At 41.6% G+C, this 27,826-nt stretch overlaps 1 protein-coding gene across 5 annotated transcripts in view; it reads right to left on the bottom strand.

The window, feature by feature from the left end:
- The window catches only part of CIITA (class II major histocompatibility complex transactivator), a 242,012-nt gene that overhangs the window by 36,006 nt on the left and 178,180 nt on the right, over nucleotides 1-27,826 (bottom strand). For 4 of the 5 annotated variants that reach the window (XM_068244686.1, XM_068244683.1, XM_068244684.1 and 1 more), the window contains 11 exons: nucleotides 25,236-25,310; nucleotides 23,261-23,305; nucleotides 20,687-20,758; nucleotides 18,182-18,235; nucleotides 17,599-17,655; nucleotides 8,818-8,916; nucleotides 8,657-8,740; nucleotides 7,164-7,217; nucleotides 5,733-5,870; nucleotides 3,082-3,144; nucleotides 386-1,979 (listed from right to left, as the gene is read on the bottom strand). In XM_068244686.1, the coding sequence (XP_068100787.1) occupies nucleotides 386-1,979; nucleotides 3,082-3,144; nucleotides 5,733-5,870; nucleotides 7,164-7,217; nucleotides 8,657-8,740; nucleotides 8,818-8,916; nucleotides 17,599-17,655; nucleotides 18,182-18,235; nucleotides 20,687-20,758; nucleotides 23,261-23,305; nucleotides 25,236-25,310 (2,335 nt within the window). The remainder of the gene's footprint in view (nucleotides 1-385; nucleotides 1,980-3,081; nucleotides 3,145-5,732; nucleotides 5,871-7,163; nucleotides 7,218-8,656; nucleotides 8,741-8,817; nucleotides 8,917-17,598; nucleotides 17,656-18,181; nucleotides 18,236-20,686; nucleotides 20,759-23,260; nucleotides 23,306-25,235; nucleotides 25,311-27,826) is intronic. The other variant, XM_068244685.1, reaches the window with a different exon arrangement.

The raw sequence follows: 27,826 nt of genomic DNA, 5'->3' as shown, positions 1-27,826 counted from the left end.
AAAAGACCACCCCAGCGAAGAAAGTAAGCAGTTAAAATTTGACAGGTTTTGGAGTAGTCCATCTCCTCATGAGGGATTCTCTGGGTTTTCTTTGTTTTCAGAAGACTTTTCCTGAATGGCAGTCTAACTGCCAAAACAGTAAGATACCAGCCAGCCTCCCTACTCACTTGCACACTATTTTGGCAGTTAAGCTTATCAACTGCTGTTCATGAAATGCTTTTGAAATCAAAGGAAACCCTGAGACTACCCCTTGAGAAGACGGATTAGTCCAAAACCTGTCAGTCCTGTCAGATTTGAACTGCTTACTTTTTTCGCTGGCGTGTTAAAAAGAACAAATGTTAGCATTGATATGGTCATATGTAATGTTACATTAAAAGAAACTGACCTGAATGATGAAATGCTTTTCAGACAGACAAGCTGTTGCAGTCCTTTCTGACTTATCCCTGTCCTCCTCAGATCCAAAGATATTTTTACTTTAGACTTTTTCAGAAAATGCTTTAACACAAACACATCTGGTGGGGTGAGTCTGTTGTTCTCAAATGAGAGGTGTTCGGGGAATGTTGAAGCCAGGCGTTGAGCAATGGATGTAGAAATTGTTGTGTATACACAGTGGAAAAGTTCTAGCACTCTATGTGGGCAAAGCTCAGCTATTTTCAGCTCCTGGAAGTACTCTGACATGTTCTTTTTTGTCTTTTCCTTGTTCTTCGTGTAGTTCTTACAGGGACTGAACTTTTTATGATGCAAAAGTCCGAGAAGTAATCTCCGCACCATATTTGGACACATTTCTTGGTTACGTCTCCTCTTGAGATCCAGAGAGACATATCTGACCAAGTTCCTCTCATTCATATTTTCCAGTGCATGGCAAGCTTTATAGTAACTTTGTAAAAGACCGTAGGAGGGCGTGCTTTTCACAACACGACCACCATTAGGAGACAGTTTGTGTACTGCACATTTTGTCTTTTTGTCACATTCTAAGTGCAAGACTGAAGAATCCACATTAGACTTTGATTTCAATACCATATTGAAAGAACACGTACCTATTGCTTTTGGTGTGTTTTTTACCAAGTCAAAAAGTAATGCTGCTAAAGACAAAGGTAAAGATCTGTTTCCAGTGTTATAGTTGGCTTCTGCAAACATGCACACAAGTTTACATATAAGAGGAATATAACAGTAACTATACAAATACTGGTGATCTTTAATCCATTCTAGTGCATTGGTAAAATTAGGTACGGCCTTGAAGTATTCTTTGATGTACCACCTGACCTGATTTTCTGTAAAACCCATCAATTCAATGATCTGGTCTACTTTTCCTAAATGTTGGTTAAGTTTTTCTCTCGGTCTTGCCGTTATCAGCATGGTACAACCCCGTAGCAATCTTTTCTGAAAAAGACCTGTAAATATTTCCTGCACTTTGTTTATTTTGCTAGGTGGTGGGATAGAGGGACCTTGCAGAAGAGGTTCTGAGTCCTGAAATTCATCAAAACCATCAAAGATGAGGAGAACTTTTCCAGGGTTCCTAAAAATGTACGAATATATGTCGATATTTTTCTCCAATGGGCAAGAAGAAGACTGGAGCAGGAAGTCTTTAAGGTTGTGTTGCTTGATTGCTAGATTACAGCACTCAAAATAAAACACAAAACTGAACTGATTAAAATTTCCATCTGACCATTCTTTGCAGATTTTCTTGACAAGGACTGTCTTCCCCATGCCCGAGTCTCCAAGCAGTGCAATGATTTTAGTCTCCAACGGTTTCCATTCCATATCAGCAAACAGGTTTGAAATTTCAACTTTTGCCATTCGCTTTTCATCCAAATCATAATTATTTAATTCTCTATCTGCTGTTTTGCTTACAGCTTTTCCAGTCCTGGTGTTGACTCTGTTTTTCACAAGCTCAACCTCTTCATAGAGGGCATCGGTCTCTGCGCCGAAGGCTTCTCTGTAATGCTTTTTCTGGGATTCTTGAAACAAGTCCACATGTTCTGCAAAGAACAAACAACAAACAAGAAGCTGTTATCTAACAACTCCCTAAAAATTCCCAAGTAAGCTAATGGTTACTGAAGGTCTTCCAGGAAGACAATGAGAACGCTTTCACTATTTAATTTATGATCACAATTTATGCATTTGTGGAAGCCTAAGGCCCAGTTCACATTAGTTTTTCGCTGCGGAGGCGGCCGTACGTTTCCTTTGTCTGTTCCGCTAAATGGACAAAAAAATACTTCAGGATCTAATTTCCCAGACCGCTCAGCGGAACGGAAAAGGAAAGTTTTGCAGCACAATAGGAACCTATAAAAACTGACGTTTTACAACACACTGGCTGTAAAAACAGCCAGTTTTCCTGGATCCAGATGGCCAGATCCGTACCACCCGATCCGCAAAAAAATGCAGATGTGAACAGGGCCTAAGTTATCTGATATTCAGCGGAAGTTTTTTCGTTTTTTTAATTTTTATCATTTTTCATTTTGTACTGGGAAAAAAATCAGATTGTAAGTTAAAGCTTTGTTTATCCAGAAGGTCACTCAGGCTTGCTAGCTGACTTCTACATGATCATCCCTCATACCCTTCCATCCCATGACTCATGCTGTCTGCTCTCTACCTAGGCAGTATGAGTCATCACAAGGGTGGACTAATGAGTGATTGAATTAGTAACTTCAGCTGTGACTTGACTACTGAGTAGTAGAACTGACGGATTTTAATATGGGTGGAAAAGCAAGTAAATGATGTTTAGGGTATGAAACATAATCTGTGCCGTTATTAAACGCACAGAATAAAACATCGGAATCATAAGCAAGGATCCACTACTACAGGGTCACTTTAATAATGAAAACTTTTGTACCAGAAAAACAGTGATCTATCTATTTGAAAAATTGTACAATGTTGAAATTATTGTCTGTTGCCACAACAACATAACTGTGTCCATGGTATAATTACACTATTGGACCTCCTCTATTACTGGCATAAAGTGTAGTTATATAGACTTTTCATGTATATAATTAATGGTTTAGGATTAATTTATAAGCGGCTCAATCGATACCTACATTAGAATGTGTGTGGTTTAAAAAAAAAAATAATCTGCTTCCTTACCGTTCTGTATCTTCTCTGTTGTTACACATATTGTGCTTCTGTCCACAGTGCTGCTGTCCATTTCTAGAAAGAAAATAGCAATTTAAAAAAAATGGCAAAATATGCCAAATACGCTGCAGTAACTAGCAGCTAGTTGACTAGTAGCTAACACAAAGTAAAAATCATAATGCTAGAGTTAATAAAAATGGGTGCTGATGGTGTATATGTACAAAGGGCCCATGGTAAAAAGGGCGCCGGAGATAGCCCCTGGTAGAATATCAGTAAAATTACTAATATTTTACTAGGTAATTCCGATAGTAAAATATCAGTAATCTTAATTGATAATTTACTTTCACCTAACCTATCCTAACACTATCCCTCCTTTTCAATGCCTAACACAGTGTCCTCGTGACTCGTGACTTCCCAATGGTGCATGTTTTGCAGGCAGCCTCCCCTATGCACAGGTGGGGTAATTAGTGTCTCAGCTACATGGAATCTACCTAGCTGAGAAATCAATTACCCCACCTGTGCTTAGGTGAGGCTGCCTACAAAACATGCACCGTTGGGGAGTCACAAGGACAGGTTTGAGAAACACTGGCCTAACACTAACCGATGCCCCCTGATGGTAGCTAACCCTAAAACCGCCCTGATGGTGCTTATCACTAGGGACCCCCCCCCCCCCCCCCAGACCCCCCATCCCTCCCCCAGGGTACATTGGTTTCTTTACGCCTTATGTTTGAATGATTATTTTAATACGCTCTATCTGTGTTTTTCATCTTTATTATCATCTACCTGGCTACTTCTGCCACACTGTTATACTTTTCATTGACCATGCCAGTGTCATGGGATTCAATGCACTGTATTCTATGGACAATACCATTGTTACAAAAAAAGTGGATCTTAAATCTCTTTAACTCTTCCCAATTTGTTTAGTTGAGTCCGACTCTTTGTGACCACGTGTAGTTGTCTGTCAGTCACTGCTACTTTCATCTTTTTAAGACCCTTAACTTGGAGCAGAAATCCGGTTTCTTCTGGACAGCTATATCCACTTCCATTTCTAATCACTGCACTTTTCCAAAGCAGAAACTTTAATTCTACTAAAAAGATTTGGTATAGTGGTGAACTAGTGCCATGATCCAGAGGACTTTTTACTGATTCACAATTTTACCACTGCAGAAAGAAGTCTGTAGAAGTCTGTCAGAGTGAGGGTTCCTCACACTTTCAGGTGACCATCACTTGGTTGGCCTTATTGTTACTGGCCGAGAGATTCCCCACTTCATTAGTACTGAGGAGACATCATGTAATGTCTGCCTATATAATATAATACTTTATAAACACAGCATTGTGCACATACAGTAAGTATATAATATAATACTTTATAAACACAGCATTGTGCACATACAGTAAGTATCATGAGAAGGCAGATCTTTAATATTTTCTTCTTTTCAACAAATAACGTTTATTGAGCCGTTAATAAAAAGGACATTACAGAAACAAACTGCTTTGCCAATTTACAAAAGAGATATTTTGCCAAATAACTCCAAGGCATATATAAGGCAACTTAATTCCAACCCCCTCATCTATGTTTCCATCTCTACCATATAAGATGAAAGTGCCTATTCCTATTCACAAAAATACGTTTGCAAGATACTAAGCTAGAATCAATTATTTTGCACCACGTAGACAACATTATAGATAAAGGGGACAGACATCTCAGAGCTACTTCTTGCCTATTTAATATTTTCTTTAAAGAGGAGCTGTTAGGTATAAGGTCTCAGAGAAAATAAACACATATATCAGTAGCTAAATATAGGCTGTACTTACATTACATATGCATTTCACTGTCCACGTTTGGATTTCACAGAATTTTTATATAGTATTTGCAGAGAATGATGCTCCTGACAGCTCATGGCAGGTTCCATGTTTGTCTGTCTCCTATGAAGCCAAATGTGTCGTCATGTCCTCCCTGCTTCCTGATCACAGAAAAGCTCATACTGAATAACACTAGTGTGCAGTGAATATTAATGAGCCATGTGGCTAGGAACAATAGCGGACTCCTGCAGTGTACTCTACCTGGAGATTTATCAGTGCTGTGCGCTGGACTGAGTTACATGCTATTGTTACTTGACCCTGTAACTTCTCATTAGCAGCCGAGGGGAGAGCCCCAGAATACTTTGCAGTATGGCATGCGGCTTGCGTCTTCTTAAAGCCGCATCTACATGCGGCTCGATTGATAAAATCCGACAGGACGGATCTCCGCACCGCCGATTCCCTGCTCGATCCCCACGAGGGGACAATGGCAGGGAATCGTGCGGGAGATAAGCGGCGCCGGTGGGGACGAGCGGGCACGAGCGGGGAATCGAATGCGGCGCACGCGCGGCGAGCGGGGACGCGGCGGGCACGCTCGGGGACGCGCAAGAGGCCGCCGATCGCCACAACATCTCCCCAACAGCTCCCCGTGTAGACGGGGCTTTAGAGCTTGGGAATAACAGCTTTGCTGATAAGCACACATCAAATGTAAGAGAGATTTTTATCTTCAGTAATGCCTTTTTGGCTTCCTTCTAAACTGTTTAACACAGGAGAATAGAGGTTTAAATTAGCTTTTGTAGCCTGACAGTTACTCTTTAACTCTCGTCACAAACAACAGCCACACACAGAATAAAAGAGAATACCTGATGCTGGGTATGAGAACATTGAAGCTGGTTCTGGCAAACTCGGCAAATCAACTTCTGAGGGAGCAAAAGGGCTGGAGGAACACTTCCTGTCTGGGGATGGCGGGATGCTTGTATTTGTAGAAACTGTACAAGTACCTGTGGGAAAATGTGACATCTGAATAATAGACTAATATTCACAATTTTGCTGTTTTCATCAAAGTAAATTTAAAATTTCAGTAAGGTACACTAATCATACACCGTATTTTTGACTTTACCATTTGCTATACTAAGAATTTCAGGAAAAGACTCCCTGTCCACCTCTATAATGCCTTTCCTACTAGAAATATTTCAGGTTACAAAGGGATCGATTCAAAAAGATTGTAAAATCTGATACTCTGCATATATTACTGCCAGGTAGTATAGATTACTGCCCTCCTAGTTCAATGAGACAAAGGGACCTTTGGCTTATACACAAGCAGGTGTGCTATGATTAGGCACCATTCATTACATATTACAGTCAGCTAAATGTACTGGTAATTACACAATTACCGCAGCCACGGAATCTCTATCTGGGGCTGAATGTATTCAACTCAGTGGAAAGTCAGGGTCGGAGCTACCATAGGAAAAAATGGGCAATTGCCCCAAGGCCCCAGAGCCTGTAGGGGCCCCCAAGGTGTCCCTCCCTCATCTTAACTGTTGCTCCCCAGGGAGTCTGCAGAGTCTGGTAAGTTGGGAAGTGATTGGGGGAGGGTCAGCAGCCAGCTCAGGGGCCTAGGAGGGAAATTTGGCTGCAACAAAGGGCCTCTAATGATGCTTTTTGGTTGGAGGGTGTCTGTTGGGGGGCCCCCAAGCTAATTTTGCCCTAGGGCCCAATTGTTACTTGAACCGGCCCTGTGGAAAGTGAGAAAAAAACAGCATGACCCATCCCCTGGCTGATAACAGGAAGAGGAATTTTTCCCTTACTCTCATTACCAGCTAAAGATCATTACCAAAGAGGGGGGGGGGGGGGGGGGGGGGTTCGGGTTATTTAAGAAGCCATTTTTAAATATCATCTGGCCCAGTGAGGTGCCCACTAATAAGGGGAGGGGGGATTTATGGTACTATCCAAATGCCCCAAAATCAGAACAATCAGATGTATGAGATATGTACCTTTATTTTACAATCTATTCTATTATTACATTTTCAATATTTGTGTTAATTTCATTTTTTAGTTTATTCAACATGACTTGAATTATCAAGCATGGAAAGCTTTGAAATAAAAATGCACATCTGCTATATATTTTAAAATGTAAACAATCATACATTATTAATAAGGTATCTGCTGGTGACCACCTTTCCTAGTGACATATATGCTGTTGTTCCCTAGCACAGCAGCACTGTGACTTACTTATTGCTGATATACTGCTATGTAACCACAGAAGGTTAAATACTGAATAGAAATAATCTTACCAGGTGTGGGAGATGTAGTTGCTGCACACGGCTCAGCCACTTCAACTGGAGGTCCTGAAAAACAAAATGTTATAGGAATAATACAAACTCTAGCTATACAATCTGATCCAATCTTTTACATGTGTCATACCTAATATCTAATTGGGTGCATATGGTCTTTCTATAGCCATCAAGTAAAAGGGAAGAATAGAATAGGCAGAAATGTATTCTATGTAGACCTCTTCTCAAGTTAAAGTGGTACTATACTGTATCAGACAAACTTTTTAAAAATAAACCACATTTGTTAAGAAAGCCCAACTAAACGAGGCCTAACATTATTGGGTCTGTAGACACCAAAACAATATGTTTAGTTCTGTGACTCCTTCATGACAGAGACATCCATTTTTTTCCCTCTCCTCCTAACATCTTCCCACTGGTTTAGTCACCTACTAGGTCACTGGATAGTGATGAAGCCTTGTCACTGTCCAATCAGCAGTAAGCTGACATAAGGAGCAGCAAGGCTGAAAGAGAAAAAAACATGACACCTGAGTGGTTGTACAGCGCACGCAGGATGAGCAAGCAACTCAAACCATGATCATTTTGTTGAACAATCATATGGAAGCTGAGTCTCCCTGCTTCTGTTCACTGCCTAAGCTAGCGCTAATGCTGGCCACGCATAGCTTTCTTTCAATACACTCAGCATTTTAAAACACTCACAAAATATATTAAATAATTGTTTGATTGTTTTAAAATGACTCACTACATCCGATGTTATCAAAATTTTGAGATTCTCCTATTCAATAAAATGAACATATTAATCAATCATTTTTAAAGTCCATCCATGGTAAAAAAAAAATAAAAAATAAAAAAATCAGCTAGGTTAGTAGAACATTGCCCTAGATGTCCTATGTGCAAACACATAGATTCTCTGTGGTAGTGGTGGTGTGTTGCCTGTTGCTCTCCCTATTCTCTGGCGGGACCTAGAACCGTGTCACTATTGGCTACATCTAGCTAGATACACTCCCATAGATTGTTAGGCATCATGTCCCTGCACACTAAAGGCCTAACATTAAAAGCTATTAATGCTGATCCAGGAGCAACCTGTTCCTAACTTCAGGCAGAGGGGCAGATTAGGCATTGTGCTATGCATCGGTAGAGGGAGGGCTTAGGGTTAGGCATCGGTAGAGTGAGGTGTTACGGTTAGGCATCGGTAGAAGGAGGTCTTAGGGTTGTGCATCAGTAGAGGGAGGTCTTAGGGTTAGGCATCGGCATAGGGAGGTCTTAGGGTTGTGCATCAGTAGAGGGAGGTCTTAGGGTTAGGCATCGGTAGAGGGAGGGTTTTAGTGTGAGAGTAGGGTTAGGTTAAAACATAGTAAAATATCGGTAAAGATTACCAATATTGTACTATTGGAATTAAGTGGTAGAATATCGGTATTTTTACCGATATTCTACTAGCGGCAATCCCCCACGACCTTTTTTCCAGGTGCCTTTTTTATATTTATGCTCATGTTTACCTGTGCAGATAATGGATAATATAGGAAAGTTGATAGGATGTATAACTGCCACTGGCATAGTGCCAGAGTGGAATATTGGCATGTCTGAAAAACAAAAACAACACCATCATCAGCACTTTTCCATCACATATAACTGGCCAAGTGCTAGGAGCTGTTCATACCTGGTATAAGTGATCCTGCAGGGGCTGGTAAATAGGGTATGTATTGAAGATTTAGAGGGTTATCTTTTCCATCAGAGAAACCACTAGACTGCAAAGCACCTGGTAAAAATGGTAAAATCATAACCTACGTAAATAACGCTTTATTTAAAAACTTCAAAAAAAAATTGATAGTACTATACCAAGTAGAAGAAAAAAAAAAAAAAAACAAGAAAAGATCCCTTTACAATCTTACAGCCAGAATTGTAGTTTGTTTAACAATGGGGCGAACATTGAATACAACTAAACTTTTATAGTATTTTGTTGGCTTGAAATGAATGATTTTCTTAACATACCGGTAATTATAATTTGTTAGTTACAACAACATGATAAAATGACTTCCTTTTAAGGCCTGTAAACATTTATTCCTGTATTTATGCCTGTAAACATTTATTGGAACCTCATATTTGTCATAATAATCAAATAATTTAGATAACAATGGCCTCAATTTACTAAGGGCAGTTTGGTAAAATAATTTAGGTCGGTAAAATACTGCATACAGTATTTTACACTTTTTTTTTTCCAAATTCACTAAGATTTCATGAATGAGGTAGAAGTTTGGTAATTTACCTGACAAACAAGCTTCAATTCGCTAAGCCCTGCTCGGTAAATCTCACTTACCAGTTGTGGAGCAGGTCAGCAATCAGAAAGGAAGCTGTGTGTATGAGTCGGGTATTTATGTCCATTGCATCCCCAACTTCCCTTTAGATGTGCTGCAGCCACTAGGGGGGTGCTCTTCTGTATACGATTATACAGATATTCACATCTAAAGGGATGCAGAAAAGATTTATAAAATGTCTCTTTCCTCTGCTCTGCCGAAGTCCCACCTTCCAGGGTATCAGACCAAATCAGTTGAGAAGCAGGGCTGTGTTGATCCCCCTATTGCCTGCCTAGCTCTCCCTATTGGCTGTATGCTATATCTGTCAATATGGTACCACATGGCGAGAGTAATTATCGTCTGATCAGAGCTGGAAGTAAATACCGTACACTTTTGTTCGATTTACTGAATGCTTTAATCTTTGTGAATTGCAATTTCTAGACATTTCTTGAGGTATTTACCACACAAGTCGGTAATTTACCTCACTAGTCGGTAATTTTACTTTTCAGTATGGTAAAAGGTTTAGTAAATTGGCATTTCATTTGGCAAAGTGATCGGTAAAATCAGCTGTTTTCTGCATTACCGAATGCGGTAATGCTTAGTGAATTAAGGCCAATGCCTCAGCAATCTTTATTATGTGGGTAAAATCAAAACAGAGAACAAGAATCATCAATTTGCAGAAATCATTCTAATGGTACCCATACATGGTATAATAAAAACATTAGATTTTCCAGTTTTTTCAACCAAAACGATCGAATCGAATGAAAGTTGAAAAGATTTTTTTTTATCAAGAAAAAGGAGGGATTATCCCGTTTTTTCTATAAAAATCCAATCAGACATGTTGGAAAAATCTTTATATTCGATCTAACGGAATAATCAAACTAAATTATCAAAAAAAAAAAAGAAAAATTGTACCATGTATGGGCACCCTAAGAGCACATATAGCTTCCCAGTAACAGTTTACAGTAGCCATTGATTTAAATTGAAAACTGCATGCCTTGTGAAAGTAGTGCAGGTTGTATCTTTTTTTTTAGGCAGGAGTGAAACTTGAGTATGCAGAATCGCATATGATGATAGTGTATGGTGCTGCTGTGTTTTCCAGAGGTATATGCGATTCCTTATAGCGTTAAAAAAAAGATACAACCTGCATTACTTTCCCACACAACACATAAGGTTTTCCATAAAATCAATGGCTATAGTAAAAAAGTGTGATTCCTCCCTTAATGCTATGCTATTCCGCATGCATTTTTGTCTGCGGCAAAACGCTGGGGATTCACACAAGAGCGACCTCTGCTTAACCACTTGAGGACCGTAGGCTTTACCCCCCTTAAGGACCAGACCCTTTTTTTCCATTCAGACCACTGCAGCTTTCACGGTTTATTGCTCGCTCATACAACCTACCACCTAAATGAATTTTGGCTCCTTTTCTTGTCACTAATAAAGCTTTCTTTTGGTGCTATTTGATTGCTGCTGCGATTTTTACTTTTTATTATATTCATCAAAAAAGACATTTTTCAAATAAAGTAAAATTTTTGTATACATGCAGCACGAAAAATGTGGACAAACATGTTTTTGATTAAAAAAAACAACATTCAGCCTATATTTATTAGTTTGGGTAAAAGTTATAGCGTTTACAAACTATGGTGCAAAAAGGTGAATTTTCCCATTTTGAAGCATCTCTGATTTTTCTGAGCACCTGTCATGTTTCATGAGGGGCTAGAATTCCAGGATAGTATAAATACCCCCCAAATGACCCCATTTTGGAAATAAGACATCCCAAATTATTCACTAAGAGGCATAGTGAGTTCATAGAAGATATTATTTTTTGTCACAAGTTAGCGGAAAATGACAGTTTGTGACAAGAAAAAAAAAAAGTTTCCATTTCTGCTAACTTGTGACAAAAAAAAATGAAATCTGCCACAGACTCGCCATGCCCCTCTCTGAATACCTTGAAGTGTCTACTTTCCAAAATGGGGTCATTTGTGGGGTGTGTTTACTGTCCTCGCATTTTGGGGGTGCTAATTTGTAAGCACCCCTGTAAAGCCTAAAGGTGCTCATTGGACTTTGGGCCCCTTAGCGCAGTTAGGCTGAAAAAAAGTGCCACACATGTGGTATTGCCGTACTCAGGAGAAGTAGTATAATGTGTTTTGGGGTGTATTTTTACACATATCCATGCTGGGTGGGAGAAATATCTCTGTAAATCACAATTGTTTGATTTTTTTTTACACACAATTGTCCATTTACAGAGATATTTCTCCCACTCAGCATGGGTATGTGTAAAAATACACCCCAAAACACATTATACTACTTCTTTGAGTACGGCGATACCACATGTGTGGCACTTTTTTGCACCCTAACTGCGCTAAGGGGCCCAAAGTCCAATGAGTACCTTTAGGATTTCACAGGTCATTTTTGTTTCGAGACTACTCCTCACGGTTTAGGGCCCCTAAAATGCCAGGGCAGTATAAGAACCCCACAAGTGACCCCATTTTAGAAAGAAGACACCCCAAGGTATTCCGTTAGGTGTATGGAGAGTTCATAGAAGATTTTATTTTTTGTCACAAGTTAGTGAAAAATGACACTTTGTGAAAAAAAAAACAATAAAAATCAATTTCCGCTAACTTTTGAAAAAAAATAAAATCTTCTATGAACTCGTCATACACCTAACAGAATACCTTGGGGTGTCTTTTTTCTAAAATGGTGTCACTTGTGGGGTTCCTATACCGCCCTGGCATTTTACGGGCCCAAAACCGTGAGTAGTCTGGAAACCAAATGTCTCAAAATGACTGTTCAGGGGTATAAGCATCTGCAAATTTTGATGACAGGTTGTCTATGAGGGGGCGAATTTTGTGGAACCGGTCATAAGCAGGGTGGCCTTTTAGATGACAGGTTGTATTGGGCCTGATCTGATGGATAGGAGTGCTAGGAGGGTGACAGGAGGTGATTGATGGGTGTCTCAGGGGGTGGTTAGAGGGGAAAATAGATGCAATCAATGCACTGGGGAGGTGATCGGAAGTAGGTCTGAGAGGGATCTGAGGGTTTGGCCGAGTGATCAGGACGGGGCAAATTAGGGCCTGATCTGATGGGTAGGTGTGCTAGGGGGTGACAGGAGGTGATTGATGGGTGTCTCAAGGTGTGATTAGAGGGGGGAAATAGATGCAAGCAATGCACTGGCGAGGTGATCAGGGCTGGGGTCTGAGGGTGTTCTGAGGGTGTGGGCGGGTGATTGAGTGCCCTAGGGGCAGATAGGGGTCTAATCTGATGGGTAGCAGTGACAGGGGGTGATTGATGGGTAATTAGTGGGTGTTTAGGGTAGAGAACAGATGTAAACAATGCACTTGGGAAGTGATCTGACGTCAGATCTGCGGGCGATCTATTGGTGTGGGTGGGTGATCAGATTGCCCGCAAGGGGCAGGTTAGGGGCTGATTGATGGGTGGCAGTGACAGGGGGTGATTGATGGGTGGCAGTGACAGGGGGTGATTGATGGGTGATTGACAGATGATTGATAGGTGATCAGTGGGTTATTACAGGGAAGAACAGATGTAAATAATGCACTGGCGAATTGATAAGGTGGGGTCTGAGGGCAATCTGAGCGTGTAGGCGGTTGATTGGGTGCCCGCAAGGGGCAGATTAGGGTCTGATCTGATGGGTAACAGTGACAGGTGGTGATAGGGGGTGATTGATGGGTAATTAGTGGGTGTTTAGGGTAGAGAACAGATGTAAACAATGCACTTGGGAGGTGATCTGACGTTGGATCTGCGGGTGATCTATTGGTGTGGGTGGGTGATCAGATTGCCCGCAAGGGGCAGGTTAGGGGCTGATTGATGGGTGGCAGTGACAGGGGGTGATTGATGGGTGATTGACAGGTGATCAGTGGGTTATTACAGGGGGGATAGAGGCATACAGTACACAAGGGGGGGGGGGGTCTGGGGAGAATCTGAGGGGTGGGGGTGATCAGGAGGGAGCAGGGGGCAGTTTAGGGAATAAAAAAAAAATAGTGTCGACAGATAGTGACAGGGAGTGATTGATGGGTGATTAGGGGGGTGATTGGGTGCAAACAGGGGTCTGGAGGGTGGGCAGGGGGGGGTCTGAGGGGTGCTGTGGGCGATCAGGGGGTGGGGGGGGGAATCAGTGTGCTTGGGTGCGACATAGGGTGGCTGCAGCCTGCCCTGGTGGTCCCTCGGACACTGGGACCACCAGGGCAGGAGGCAGCCTGTATAATAGGCTTTGTATACATTACAAAGCCTATTATACACATGGATCGGCGGAGATTTGTATTCCTCCGCCCGCCGGCGCTGCTAAGTGGCCGGCAAGCTGGAGGCTAAATCCCCGGCCATCGATCCCCGGCGGAGGATCGTGTCACGGATGATTGTACATGCGGCGGTCCTTGCAGGATCCACTTTCCGGCCGCCCCTGTGCAGTGGGCGGTCGGTCGGTAAGTGGTTAAAGAGGAACTCCAGCCTAAACAAACATACTGTCATTAAGCTACATTAGTTATGTTAATTAAAATAGATAGGTAATATAATCTCTTACCCACACTGTTTTAAAAGAGCAGGCAAATGTTTGACTTCATGATGGCAGCCATCTTTTTGGTTGAAAGGAGGTGACAGGGAGCATGAGACACAGTTCTAACTGTCCTGTGTGCTGATCACCTCTCCCAGTTGCTAGGAAACGTGAATAACAACATAGGAAATCCCATCATGCTTTGCACAGCAAAGCCCAGGCAGTTTTCTTTGATAGGGCGGAGCTTAGCTTTTGTAAAGCTAAAAATGAGGCATATGTAAGAAAAACAAAGTTCTGATGCTGTGAAACGGTTAAAGAAACACCAAGCCTTTTCAGTGCTGCTGAGTAGATTTTTAGTCTGGAGGTTCACTTTAAGGCAACTGGGTGATGTTGGGTCAGCTGGACATAGTTGAAATAGGCAGGTATGCTTTCACCCTTTCCATCCTGTGTCAGACTGGCATTTTTCAGTTCCGGTCCAATGTTGGGCATAGTCTGACACAGAAAAACATGGCGGCCGCTAGGGATCAAATTCCAACACTGATTGTGCTGCTGCTGCACCACATAATTTAAATATTACAGGAGCTCATTTGGGCTGAGGCTGTTTAACCACAGAGGCTGTTTAACCACTCTGCAACCGCCTAACACAGGATGGTTTCCTTGTTCCTCCACCATGCACTGGTGTATGATCTCTCGATGCTCTAGAATAAATTATCAGGGAACGAGCGCTCGCACGGGTGTGCGTTCCCTGCAGGAGGACGGAGGAGATGGCCGCGAACAGCCTGCCAGCCGCAATCGGGACTGGCAGGCTGTAAATTGAAGAAAAAAATGGGTGAAATTATTTTTACAGTGCTGCGATCTACTGCAGGGCTGTACGGGGGACGGCTCTGTCACTGAGCTGTCCCTAGGAGAGGCTCACAATTTTATCCCTCTCATAGGCTGATGCCTATGATAGGTGATTTTAGTGGTGGATCTCAGAAGGAGAGAGGGAGGAAGGTAATTGTGTTTTTTATCAAGATCAAATATCATTACAATTGATTAAAAAAGACACATTGCAGCAGCAATCAGATCCCACCAACAGAAAAGGAGGTAAGATTAATTTGGGTGATAAGTTGCATGGCCACGCAATAAACTGTTAAAGTTGCGCAGTGCTGAATTGTAAAAATCGTCTGGTTACTAGGGGGGTGTAAGCCTGTGGTTCTCAAGAGGTTAACAAGAGGAGGTCATGGCACGCAGACAGACATAATGTAACAAGCAATGGTAGTGGCAGGCAGCAAACAGACATAGTTTAACAAGTTGAGGTCATGGTAGGCGGGAGACATAACTTACTAACCAGAGGTTGTGGCAAGCAGCAGGCATAGGTTATCAAGCAGAGGTCATGTCAGGTAGCAGACAGACAACAGCCATAGTTTAACAAAGCAGGGGGCATGGCAGTCAGCAGAGCAGTAGCTAGCTAATGAGCAGAGAACATAAATCCAAACAAGCAGAAGGTCAGTACAAATCAAGCTAAGGGCCTTTTTCCACTAGCCTGCGATTTGCGATTTGCTTCTGATCGCAAATCGCAAGGTACATTCAACTAATCAGCAGCAATTTCCATTAGTGCGATCCGATTGCGATGCGATTTTGGACAAAGCGCAATCGTCGTCCTGCTGCGTTTTGTATGCGATTGAGCTAGACTATAATGAGTATAGTAGCTCAATCGCAAGATGGAAATTGAAACGCGATTGCGATCGCAATCGCGATTCATAGTGGAAAAGAGCCCTAAGAACTGTAGATCAAACAGAATTCTAGCATGGAGGACAGACACATGTTCTGTTCTGGGCAGGGGGTCTTAGCTACCTATCTAGGCCTGAGATAAATACTCAAACACTTACATGCACATCCACAAGTGTGAATGTGTCCAACTATAGCTACAGGTCCCCAGCAGGGGCGTAGCAATAGGGGTTGCAGAGGTAGCGGCCGCATCAGGGCCCTTGGGCCAGAGGGGCCCCGTAGGGCCCTCCCTCAACAACAGTATTAGCTCTCTATTGGTCCTGTGCTGATAATAATCACTTCTTTAGATACTTTCAATAGTAATAATAATTAGCACACTGTTCCCCATCCCCTTCTTGCATCTCTGACACTGTAGTTATCCTTGGCAGGTTTTGGTGCGCCATATCAATTATTATGTATAGAGTGCTTGGGGGGCCCCATGTAAAACTTGCACCGGGGCCCATAGCTCCTTAGCTACGCCACTGGTCCCCAGCTAGAAACAAAATGCCCGCACAGGGCCACGAGCATGAATCAAACACTTAAAGAGAATCTGTATTGTTAAAATCGCACAAAAGTAAACATACCAGTGCGTTAGGGGACATCTCCTTTTACCCTCTGTCACAATTTCGCCGCTCCTCGCCGCATTAAAAGTGGTTAAAAACAGTTTTAAAAAGTTTGTTTATAAACAAACAAAATGGCCACCAAAACAGGAAGTAGGTTGATGTACAGTATGTCCACACATAGAAAATACATTAATACACAAGCAGGCTGTATACATCCTTCCTTTTGAATCTCAAGAGATCATTTGTGTGTTTCTTTCCCCCTGCAGCTATCTTCCACTGAAGTGTCAGGCTGTTTCTTACTGCAGAGTGCAGACAGCTCTGCCAGTGTGTAATTCATCAGTATGTGAAAGCCCAGCCAGCTCAGAGGAGAATTTATCCAGCTTGTAAAAGATAAGAGAGAAGAGAGAAGCTGCCCTAATCTAAATAATACACAGGCAGTGTGCAGAGAGGGGCCTGGAGGGGGGAGATGCATCACAGAACCACAACACTGAAGAACTTGGCAGCCTTCCAGACACAGGCTGACAAGTCTGACAAGTCTGACAAGAGAGAGATAAGTTGATTTATTACAGAGATGGTGATAGTAGAACGTGCTGCAGTAAGCCAGAACACATTAGAATAGCTTTTGGAACTTGTAGGATGATAAAAAACAGGATGCAATTTTTGTTACGGAGTCTCTTTAACAAAGGTAAAGTTAATGCAGCTCTGTTTTCTTTATAAGCACTCTAGCAACTGTATATGCTATTTAATCAAAAATCTGCAAGCCTAATGCCTGGTACACACAATGAGATTTTCTGGAACATTTACTGCCAGATCGATTATTTCCAACAGGTCCGATCTGATTTCCAATCAATTTTCCATTCACTTTTATGAAAAATCAATCAGGAAATCAGATTGGACCTGTTGGAAAGAATCAATCTGGCAGTAAATCTGCCAGAAAATCTCATTGTGTGTACCTAGCATTAGATGAGAAGGACTGAGGTGAGATTTCTCCAAAAATAACTCTGCCCAAGATGTTAGTAAAGGTGGAGGAACTGCAGGTGACACCTCTCATAATACTTCATCTGCCAAGCAGCATGACAGGAAGTGCTGATTCTTTTGTAAAAAAAAAAAAAAACGACGATGTTGTGTTCATTTGCCATAGCATTTCTTTAATACAAGTGCTGCAACACCTGAGGACCTTTTCACAGAGTTTTGCACAGAGTTCTGCTTTCATAAAGTATGTTCAGGCAAGCAATATATGGTTAGCTTGAAAAAACTAGTTGTAAGCATATTTCATAATACAGTATGAATAAGTTTATTGTGCTGGATGTGTTGTCTGTGAAAACATGTACCTCTTTTCCTGCGCTTTGGTGGCGTGCCTTGACAGTGAGACAAATTTCTTGATATACCTGAAAGTAGATATGTAAAACATGAAAATATGAATCATGCCTAAAAAGCTAGACAATAAGGCCAAATTTAGGGGTCAGTTTTAGGGCAGGGCAGTGAAGGTCAGTTAGGACTTTTACAGTTTACATTCAGTAGCAAAATTTGATTGTAACCATTATTTTTTATTTAAAAAGTGCATTCCCCCTCTGAACAGAGAACAAGGCAAACAATAGTTGTGTTCAATAATACATACATATCTCACACACAGTGCAATGGAGGATCTGGCAACACAAGTGCAAAATATATGCATAGTGCATGCATGGTATGAGAAGATGGTATGATAGCAGCCACCCATACAGACACAAGTTCATTTGGTAGTGCAAGTACTGCAAAGACAAGAAACCCTGGGGGGGCTGCAAGCTTACATTGTAGAGGGTATCTCTGTGCTCCAATCATACACTGCAGGGTTAATGACTTTAATACCAACAAACACAGTTACAATAGTAATATTATGCTTACTGCTATAATAAATAAAAGTTAAGTTCTCACTTCTCTTTCTTGCACATTTTCTTGTTGGCTCTTGCACCTCTCCATTGGTTTCCACTGTATAAAAGCACACATGTAGTTAGATGTAGTTGTATTCCACCCTTTAGGGCCCTTTTGCACTTAATGTGATACATTGAGTAGCGTCACGTCCCTTTTGCCAAAACTCAACGCATTAAGTTTAAAAGGGCCCTCAATCATCACAACTCTAGTTCTTCTGACACACAGAAATTGTGCCCTGTTTACACCCTAAAAACTGATTTATTTAATTGATAATTAGCCAAACACATAACTATTAAATACCCATAAACCACTTATACATAGGTTACTTTCTGCACTACATTCTTCCTTGCCAATTAATAGTGCAATATATTTTTATTATTCATAGCCTCCATCATTGGTTACCAAGACTGTAGCAATGCTATTAATAGATCTAAATATCTCTTCTTTCATACATCTAATGATGATGATGCCTGATAGCATATTGTCACAGGTCTCCCCCAACTTTATTGTGGTCCCTCGGGCCCTTGCAGGGTGGCGACTCACCTATTCCATATGTCCATGACTCCAAGCAGCATGGAGAAGCACACATTGGCCGGATCAGGTGAGAAGCTACACTGCAGAGACACTGGGGACCAAAATAAAGTTGGACGGGAGATCTGGTGGTAGTCGGGTGAATTTGGCAGCAACAAAGGGGGCCCTTAAAGAGACTCTGAAGCGAGAATGAATCTTGCTTCAGAGCTCATATTCAACAGGGGCATGTGTGCCCCTGCTAAAACGCCGCTATCCCGCAGCTAAACGGGGGTCCCTTCACCCCCAAATCCCCCCTTGCAAAATCCACAACCAACTTGGTCGTGGATTTTGCTCCTCCTGGAGGCAGAGTTAACGGCCGCAGCCCTGCCTCCAGTCGTGTCTATCAGCGGCACATTGCCGCCTCTCCCCCGCCCCTCTCAGTGAAGGAAGACTGAGAGGGGCGGGGGAGAGGCGTAGATACGCGTCTGATAGACGCGCGTGAGGCAGGGCTGCGGCGGTTAGCCCTGCCTCAATGCGGAAGAGATCCCCCGCTGCACGGAGGTGATTTGGGGGATCAGGGACCCCCGTTTAGCCGCGGGATAGCGGCGTTTTAGCAGGGGCACACATGCCCCTGCTATCTATGAGGTCTGAAGCGAGATTTATTCTCGCTTCAGACTCTCTTTAATGCTGCTGGGGGGGGGGGGGAGTGTTAATTGTGCACAGGGGTCCCATTTTACATAGAATTGGGCTGGCCCTGTATTCACAGAATATCTCTCTAATTTGAACCCTATTTTGTGATTGTGAACAGCTGCACTTTCCTGCTTCCAGGAGCTCAATCGATACAGTACTGCTACTGCTAATGGGACACAGAGCAGAGTAATCAAGCATGTGTGAAAAAGCATTTAACCCTTCCCACCCCCTCCACAATACGTATTTAAAAGTCATAATACATATTCATACATATTAATAACAGACAGCTAAGGCCTTGAACACACTCAGACATTGAGAAAATACTTTAAAACACCTCCTACTGCTTTACAGCCATTCTAGAGCTTTTTTTCATTATTTTTTTTTTTTTATAATACTTCTACTTTTTGCTATAGCCTTTTTCACCCAGCTGACATTTTTCAAAATGCTTCATAATGCTTGTAAATAAACACACTGGCCCATATGCAATTCACTTTTCCTCCTGATTTTTCTCCTAAGGGCCCGTTTACACTGTCGCGGAAACGGCTGCGAATCCGCAGTTTCCCCGCAGGCAAATCGCGCGGGGAAACTCTGCCATAGGGGATAACTGCGCCGCCGGCCGAATCGCTTGCAGTAGCAATTCGGCCAGAACCCCCTACAGAATTTGCGGCGGAGGCTGCGATTCCCATAGCCGTGCATGGCACGGCTCATGGGATTCGCCTGCGATCCCGCACAGTGCCGGCGTGCGTCTCATAGACTAATGGACGCACTAATGGAAACGAGCCCTAAGTGTTATTTTCACATCTTGGCCCATATGCAATTCACATTTTCACCTGACTTTTCTCCTAAGAGATAATTTTTAATCTTCAATTTAGAATAAGTTTTCAGCAATTTGCAAAGGAAAAAGTACCCAAAATTAGGAGAAAAATTGCTATCAAAATTATTTTGAGTATTTGTTTGTTTGCTGGGGGTTTAAAACGCATTTTATTGACAAGTTTGAAAATATCATCTAGGAGAAAACGCAGGAGAAAAAGGTAACTGCATATAGCCCCTTGTCATAAAATACCTTTTCAACTACCAGGAAGCAAGAAAATACACAGAATAACTTTAATGGTCCTTTCTGACCAACTTTTAGGTACTTTTTCAATTGTAAAATGTTAAAACGTTATTTTAAAGAGAAGATGAAAATTATCTCCTAGGAGATAACTCAGGAGAAAAACGTAATTGCATATGGGGGCAATCTCTACTTTGCAATTTGCATCCAGTGGTAATAGTACCATGTTATACTGTTCCGCTCATATCTTCACTTACTCAGTACATTTTCCACTTCATTTTCTTCACAAATTTCCTCATCAATCACAAAATTCAAAAGTTCTTCAAAATCTGTAAAGAAGTATGTAAGTTGTACAGACTGTGATCAATATTGTATTGCAGGAACAGTATAATTACCTCTTGTAAGACCAATGATAAGCAAACAAAATCTGCTAATGAGAAAACAAGAGAGAACACGAGAGCCCAATCTAGTGCAGTATGTACTGGATTGATGTGGGTGATGAGAGGCAAGTATGTAAAGTTATACTCACAAACATGGGTTACCACTAAGGCAAGCACTGTAAATGCAGGTGGGGAGATTAAACCTGTCCCCACTCAGGATTAAGAAGTCGCTCTCTGTAGATCTGGAAACAAGGGGTTAACACCCTTCCCCCATTGGTGGACTCGAACAATGTGGAAATGAACAGAGGCGCCAAAAGGATAAAAGTAGCTAAAACATTTTAAAAAAAACGGGGAGGCAGTGGTAGACTTACCCCCTCCAAGCAGACACAAAAACAGGTTGATATTATATCAAAGCAAATTTATTTATATATACACTCCAAAGGGTCATGGCAACGTGTTTCGCAGGTGTGGCCCTGCTTCATCAGGCAATAGGGGAGCATACAGCAGCAAGTGTCTATGTCTCGCACTAGGCTGAGACATAGACACTTGTTGCTGTATGCTCCATCCCCTAATTAGCATGATTTTTTTTTAATTGTTCAAAAAGGAACAGCTTCCTTGCCTTACCCACTTCCAGTCATCACTCCTTCACGATTCTTTTAGCTGAACTTAAGCATATTAAGTTGGTGTAAAATGCTGTAATATCTTAAAAAGCCACATCTGTACAAAATAAATCTGTATAAAAAACTACAGCTATTTTTTTGCCTTAGTTATTCTGACCAAAATGTAAAGAGAAACAAAAGAAGAGTTCAGCCAGTGTGTGTACAGCAGTCACGAGACAAGCAATCTGCCAGATGGATCAACTTGGCCGAGCGATGGCTGATACCTTTGTTCAGGCCGCTTGCCCCGCCCACTGTGATGTCACGTCTGCGTCACTCCCTTTGCCCTCCTCGCATTACATCAGAACGCGTTGTCAGCAGTACAGCTCACTCCACATCTGTACAGCCTCAGCCTATTAATGTTGCATGAGGGATCGGGTCCTGATTCCCGTTGAGCGACATCAATTCAACGTGCCTATAGGCCTTATGCATTGAGTCACTGACACAAAGCAAATGCTGCCTGGCTGCTAGTGTATTACTCTACACTACTAAAGGCAAAAATCAGCACAACAACCAGACAGTAAAGAAAATATTAAATGTTGAAATACGTGATGTTACAAATGCTGTCATTCAGCATGTTCGTGGCTTGCAGTCGGGAGGCAAAACTGCCTGATAATAGTGCAGATCAGCCATCCGTGGAAAAGGGACCAAAGAATCATACTTTTAACATAATGGGTAGAGCAACCTCAGCAATGATAAAGTGTACACGGCAGTTTGCCGCTAGGTCACAATGGCGCAGGGTGAGTCGGGTGAAATTCTGGGTGGCGTTAGTAACGCCAATAGTAATTTCCCCTCGGAGTTGTAGCAACTTGGAGGGAGAAGTAATGTGGAGCCTGACAAATGCCGGATCCCTGTATTACCGTTACGCGGGATGAGGCCTACAGTATTGCTTCTATAGCCGCGGTAAACTCAGGTGTTATGCGGCATGTGCTGCGTGCCGAGAAGCCCTGCCTCGAGAATAAAACCATGTATAAACAGTAGATAACAGTTAAGTGATCTGAACACTGGTGGTCAGTTGGAAAATTATTCTATAGCTGCAGTAACCTTGCCTTGCTTCTGGATCAACCTTATTCAGCAAAACAGCAATCATTCAGCAATCATTCCCCACAGAAATAAACACATACTTCTTAACGAAGCATGTACATGTGAATCCCCATCTTACATAATGGACCTGATGCCTGAAAGGTAAAGGCAGATTGCGCAAGGCAATTATACCGGTACTAACGTCGGGTAAGCAGCACCCATTACACCATTGGCACCACGGTGACCTTCATGTTTTGCATAGATGATGAGTAATTAAAGTGTGTACCAGGCTTAGGCCTGCGCAATGCTGATTGGTCCTTTCAAATTATTATTATTATTACAGTTTGCAGTTATTTAAAATCGCACACAAATCGCTATGTGTAGCGTTTTATGAGGGATTTGCCAGCGCTTCAATACTTTACATTGAAGTGCAAAAGCTCCCAAAATGCTGCATGTCCTGTGATTGCAATTTTGCTAATCGCAATCGCTACTGTGGAGTTTGTTACACTTATTTACATTGGCAGAGCGTTTAGGGAAATCGCTAGTGCGCCCTAAACGCTCAAAAATGGTCTCTAGTGGGTGCCAGACCTAGTGACTACAAGATTTCCTTTCAAGGCAAAGGCTTCTGCAATCTGCTTACTACTACCCAGAGAAAATATAACAGAATGTTCCTTTCACTCTACATGTATCAGAAAACATCCCAAATTGTACAGCAAAATAATAACAACAGGGTATGGAAAAAGAAAGTACTGAAAGATTCATAAAAACTCACCTTTAATTTCACAGGGAAGCTCAAAGTCCTCAGGAATTTGGATCTCTAAATATATAAATATATTACATGAATATGATGAATATAGTACAATAAAATATATATAATATTAATAAACCAATAATAATCAAGTGCAGCGCATGGCGTTAAAGAATGTACTGTAGTTATGCGAAAGTCTGTGATTTAGTAGGTACAAATAGGCACCTGGTAGCGCACTACATACATTATCACGACGGTATGCGTCGCACCGCACTTAAACCATGCCATTGTGTAAGCGCCAGAGAAATACAAATCCATCACATTTCAATGCGATTATGCTGTCTGTTGCACCACGATGCAACAGACATTGGGCCTGATCCAATTCACTTTTTCTTCTAAGTTCCTTCTACAAGATAATTTTTCATCTTTCAGACATAAAATATGTGCGGGGAGGAAGTGACAGTTCTTCCTCCCCTCTGCTTGTCTATAATTCATTCCCCTCCACCCGCCGCTATTGTTCCCCTCTTGATTTAGGATATCCGACCTCAAATATCACATGATCGCACGCAGCTCCCCTGCGCGCTGTGTGCAGTAAATCATAAGGGGAACACACAGCGGGGAGGACGCACAGTGGGGAGGAAGAACTGTCACTTCCTCCCCTACACATAACTGACGGTCTGCCTCAGTCGAAGATTAAGACTGAGTAGAACGGGGACTACAGGGGGCACAGGAGGGGGAGGATGGTGCTGTGTGCTAGTCACAGTACCTGTAATTAAACAATATTAAAGTAAGAGGGGGGAGAGGGAACCAGGTCAGGGGTACTTTAAAGTTTACACTTAATCAGTTGGTATGCAGTTTTTTTTTATTTTCCATAGCAGTGCATTGTGAAAAAGTATGTAAAAAGAGAAACCGAGAGCCCAATAAATTGTAGTAAGTTTGAACAAGATGAGGTTATAAAGGAGAGTATAAAATATACTCACAAACCAGGGTTACCTCCAGGCAACCACTGTATAGGCAGGTGAGGAGATTAACCTGTCTTCACCCAGGATTAAGAAGTCGCTCTCTGTACACCAAGGCTGGATATTAATTACTGTGTAGAACGGACCAGAGGCGCCAACAGCATAAAAACAAGCAATAAAATGTTTAAAAATGCTTTGGAGGCTCTTTCTACTGAGGCACCAGGTGTTATCCGGACCATATACTGTTGTGTGCTCCTATTTTATTGCCTGAAGAAGCAGGTCTAATCCTGTGAAACGCATTGCAATCCACCTGGAGTATGCCAATAAATGTATTTTTGTTTGACTAGACAGTTTCATGTGCCTGCTTGAAGGCGGTAAGTCCACCGCTGCCTCCAAAGCATTTTTAAACATTTTATTGCTTGTTTTTATTCTGTTGGCGCCTCTGGTCCGTTCTACTCATTGTGAAAAAGATTTTAATTAAAATGCGTTAAGTGTGAACTGTACCATAGGAAAACATGGGCATTACTTTGAAATTCAGTTGTCCTCTCAGTTATTACTGAGAGCAACTGAATAAAGAGGAACTCCAGTGAAAATAATGTAATAAAAACGTGCATCATTTTTACAATAATTATATATAAATGATATAGTCAGTGTTTGCCTATTGTAAAATCTTTCTCCTCCCTTATTTATATTCTGACATTTATCCCATGGTGACATTTTTAATGCTGGCAGGTGATGTCAGTGGAAGTAGCTGCTGCTTGCCTTTTTGGCAGCTGGAAACAGCTGTAAACAGCTATTTCCCACAATGCAGACAGGTTCACAGACAGGAAACTGCCAGGTCCATGGTCCTCACAGTTTCCTGTGAGAGGGGTTTCACCACAATATCAGCCATACAGAGCCCCCTGATGATCCGTTTGTGAAAAGACTTCTCATGTAAAAGGGGGTATCAGCTACTGATTGGGATGAAGTTCAATTCTTGGTCACGTTTTCTCTTTAAGTATAAAAGGGGCCTTATACAAATAATGCAAACAACTACATACCCTTGACATCGCAATCAGCCTGGTCCAAATCACTGTTCAGTAGCTCGCTGAAATTCATTGTTGGTAAATCATCACCTGCAATGGTAAAATACAGGAATTAAATGTTTTTCTTCTTTTTTATTCAGTAGCAGAGGTGCACAATGCAATATGCTTGCAGTATCAATATTAGATGAATACATACAGCCCAAGCAATGCAAAGAAAAGTTGTGGTAATAATGTTATCATAGACAGTCTTGAAAAATAGATATATCCATTGCTTAAAAGTGAAAGCACTAAAGATTCTCTGGCTATAATACTCCTTGTGCCACTCACATAAAACACATACAGCGGTAAAAACATTCAAAGTGCAGTTAAATAAAAAATAAAAATCCTATCTGTATACTTTTTCAGGACAATGATTTGGACAGGATCAATCCTTTCACAATATAGCTGTTGCTTTACGGTGCAATGGACAATATAATTACATTGCAATTTGAAGCAATTATATTTCAAGTGCACTTTCTGACTGGAGCATTTGTGATGCCGTACTGGCTGATGCACACTGTAATGATTGCAGTGTAAGCATTAGTCTATGGACTGTATGCTCCATTGTATGAATTGCATTGTACAGGTTAGCTCTGCCCACATCCTGTCATAGCTATGCCTATTTTTGCCTTAGGGCACTTAGTGTGCCAAATTCACTTCTTTTTACCCCAACATTTGCCGCAACATGCTTAGTCTGCCACATCATCACCCCTCCAAATAATATGTTTGACTCGGGGAAGGGGGGAGGGGGCATATGCAAATCACTTTTTTACCTGCGCCTTCTCCTAGGTGATACTTTCACACCTTGCTATAATGTCCTTTTTAAACCACCAGCAAGTAAGAAAATATTTAAAATAATGTTAATAGTACTTTTTCACTAACTAGTAGGTACGTTTTCAATTGTAAAATGCTTAAAAGTTATTTTAAAGGGAAGATGAAAATTACCTCCTAGGAGATAACTCAGCAGGATAACTTAATTGCATATGGGCCCTGGTGTCAAATGCTCTAGGTATGCTACTGGGGACTGTCACTCTGAAAAATAAACATTTGGGATTTATAAATGTACACCTTCTTCACTGATTTCCTGGTACTCCTTCACAGCATGTTAGTGAATAGTTTTTGACATGTCATGAAATATTAGGGGCTTATATGGGCCCTTTACATGTAATAACAGATGTTTTGCTTCCATAGTTATAGAACACCTGGTTATTCCTATGGAAGAAAATCTTCTCACTGGGCCAGTGAGTTGCTGTTCTTGTAGGAAGAGCACAGCCCTGTTTGTGACAAGTCTGGTCTCCACAGTCACAAGCAGGATTTGCCCAAAGGAGGCTGAATATATGGAGGTGGCAGGTTACAAAGTTGGCTTCCTGCTTTCCTGCTGATAAAAATGAAAAATACTTATGAAAAATTATTTGTATTGGGGCCTGCTTGCATAACTGCACTTGATTAAAACATTTTTTATGATTTATGTGGTATAGCATCCTCCCTTTGTTTACAAAGCTATTGAGCGAGCCAATAAAGAATGCCGTATACATTTGCCACTGCAATGCTGGATCGTCTAGAATAGATGGCAGGAAGAATAACAAAAGAAAAATAACAATGTTACTTCCTAATTTGTGCAACAGACTTCTCTATTTTTAATTTAACTTCTCAAGTCTAATTTTATAAGTGTTTAAGACACAAAGATAAGCATCCCCACTAGATCCTAAGAAAATATGGTCTGGGAGGTCAAATCACTTTTTCAGGTTTAATACAATGTAAGAAACTGTAAACAACTCAGCTCTTAGCCATAGAAATGCATTACAAATTGCTAGGACACTTCAGCTAAATATAGTTTTAATGAATATATAAGTAGGTACGTTTGTTAAACATTGAATTGGCTCATAGATAGTTTAGTAGACAATATGCTGGGAATACACGGTGCCTTTTTGAGGTGATTAGATGGTTCGATAGATAATTTCCCACATGTCCGATCTCCCTTTTGATCCTTTCACTGCTCGATTTCTGATAGAAGTGAAAAAGATAAAAAAAAATGAGCGGAAGATAAGAGAATCGACTGCAGAATCGGGCGCCAAAAACGATCGAGAGGAGAATCGAGCGCCAGAAACGAACCGTGTATTCCCAGCAATAGATCTGTGTAGCTCAAGGTTATAGCTTGTGGGAAACACTGCGTTGTCTCTTATCTGCAAGATACCAACCCGAAATCCCACATCTGCACATTCATATGTCATCAGCCTGTCTGAAACTGCGAATAAGAGAACCTGTTATTTCTGAGGATAAATGTATATTATAAATGAAGTGTGCAATATGGCTTACAGGTGGCCATTTTGTTATAAACTATCAATTATACTTCAATATTATACACTTAGTAATATACCAAGGGCTGTATATCCATAGGCAAATGCAGGGGGGGATTACAGCTGCCCAGAATCCCCCCTCAGACCAGGGCCGGTGCAGTGTCTGGGGACAGGCACAAGTTGAGACACCAGAATATATGCAGGTATCCTGCAGCTCACAGCCCCGCCCCCTTTCTTTCCCTGCTACAGTTGACTTTGGATGGAGCAGCA

This window comes from Hyperolius riggenbachi, chromosome 7, assembly GCF_040937935.1.
Source record: "Hyperolius riggenbachi isolate aHypRig1 chromosome 7, aHypRig1.pri, whole genome shotgun sequence".
Lineage (NCBI taxonomy): Eukaryota > Metazoa > Chordata > Amphibia > Anura > Hyperoliidae > Hyperolius > Hyperolius riggenbachi.
This window is presented reverse-complemented; position numbering and strand designations above follow the sequence as displayed.